This window comes from Solanum tuberosum, unplaced genomic scaffold (assembly GCF_000226075.1).
Source record: "Solanum tuberosum cultivar DM 1-3 516 R44 unplaced genomic scaffold, SolTub_3.0 scf01337, whole genome shotgun sequence".
In the NCBI taxonomy this organism is placed as follows: Eukaryota; Viridiplantae; Streptophyta; class Magnoliopsida; order Solanales; family Solanaceae; genus Solanum; species Solanum tuberosum.
This window is the reverse complement of record NW_006240212.1, coordinates 10,523-11,726: the sequence shown is the minus strand read 5'-3', so window position 1 is coordinate 11,726 and position 1,204 is coordinate 10,523. Positions and strand designations below refer to the sequence as shown.

The 1,204-nt window shown below is 37.1% G+C and overlaps 1 protein-coding gene across 1 annotated transcript in view; it reads right to left on the bottom strand.

Moving 5' to 3' along the window:
- Nucleotides 1-288: 288 nt before the first annotated feature.
- The window catches only part of LOC107059325 (uncharacterized protein K02A2.6-like), a 1,832-nt gene continuing 916 nt past the window's right edge, over nucleotides 289-1,204 (bottom strand). The window contains exon 2 of the mRNA XM_015305835.1: nucleotides 289-373. Within this exon, the coding sequence (XP_015161321.1) occupies nucleotides 289-373 (85 nt within the window). The remainder of the gene's footprint in view (nucleotides 374-1,204) is intronic.

Sequence of the window (1,204 nt, the reverse complement as noted above, 5' to 3'; positions counted from 1 at the left end):
GGACGGCGGTATCGTCTCAATCGACAATATAAATAAAAATGACTCTCGGAGTAAGAATATCATCATATCTGATAATATAATGTAGATAAATATCTTCCAGGTATCTTTAGTTGCTGGAAAATAATAATATTTCTCTCTTCAAGGTTTTCATTTGTCCCATCTCCGAACATAATTGCATGTTCGTTATGAACCTTGTCTTGCTGAAAATTTGAATAAATTAATGCTACTCATATTCCCAATTCTTGGTATAAGAAGCATGAAATATTTCCTGCATCCACAGAAAAATTGTCAATTTGGGGAGCTCTTCGCCCTTTTGACTTCTACATATTCGTTGAATGGAAGAATATGCCGATCTTGAGGCAAACCTATAGACCTGCATCCACAGAAAAATTGTTAGTTTTTACAAAATGAACTGATCTGTGTTGATCTCTTCGATTGTCTGCTCCTTGTCTTGCTATCCCCGGTTGATTTCTCCGATCTCCTGCTTCTTGATAGATAAGACAAAACATTTTTATGTAAAAATAATTAAAACATGTAGGAAAAGTTTTAAGAAAAAATAGATTTTCAAAAAGTAGCATTCGGAAAATATCACTGCCAAGTGTCATGTCACGCCAAGCTTAGTGGACGCTATTTGGAGTTGATGTTTTGGGATCCATCTGATTACTTGTTGGGAAGCATTCAAAGTTGTTCTAAACTGCCGATAGACCCGGTTGAAATTTTGAGGCCATCTCAAAATTTCTGTCCCAGTTAACTGTCTTGGTTTGTCTTCAGTCGTTGGTGAGCAAATCACGGAATTTTTGAGATATTCTTAAAAATTCTATCCCAGTTGCAAATCTCAAAGTGACTTTAGTCTTGACTTTGTTGGAAAGATCTTTTCCTCGAGAATTTTTGAGTCCCTCTCAAAAATTCTGTCCCAGTTTCTATTGTGAAGAGAAATAGAAATCCTACGGGAGATATGACCGAGCCGTTGTGGCGCCTACGTATCCCGTTGAGGCAGGAATCAGGTCAAACGTAGTTCCCCTCAAGGATTAGCAAAAATAAGAACTTTACAAAGAAATTGACCGAGGCCGACATAGGCCGCCTACGTATCTCATTCTTGAGAATTCAGGTCAGACGTAGTTCATTACAAAGGGATATATTCTAAACAAAGCAATTACGAGCAAATAGAACGATTACAAGGAAATAACAGAAATACAAGCTGAAG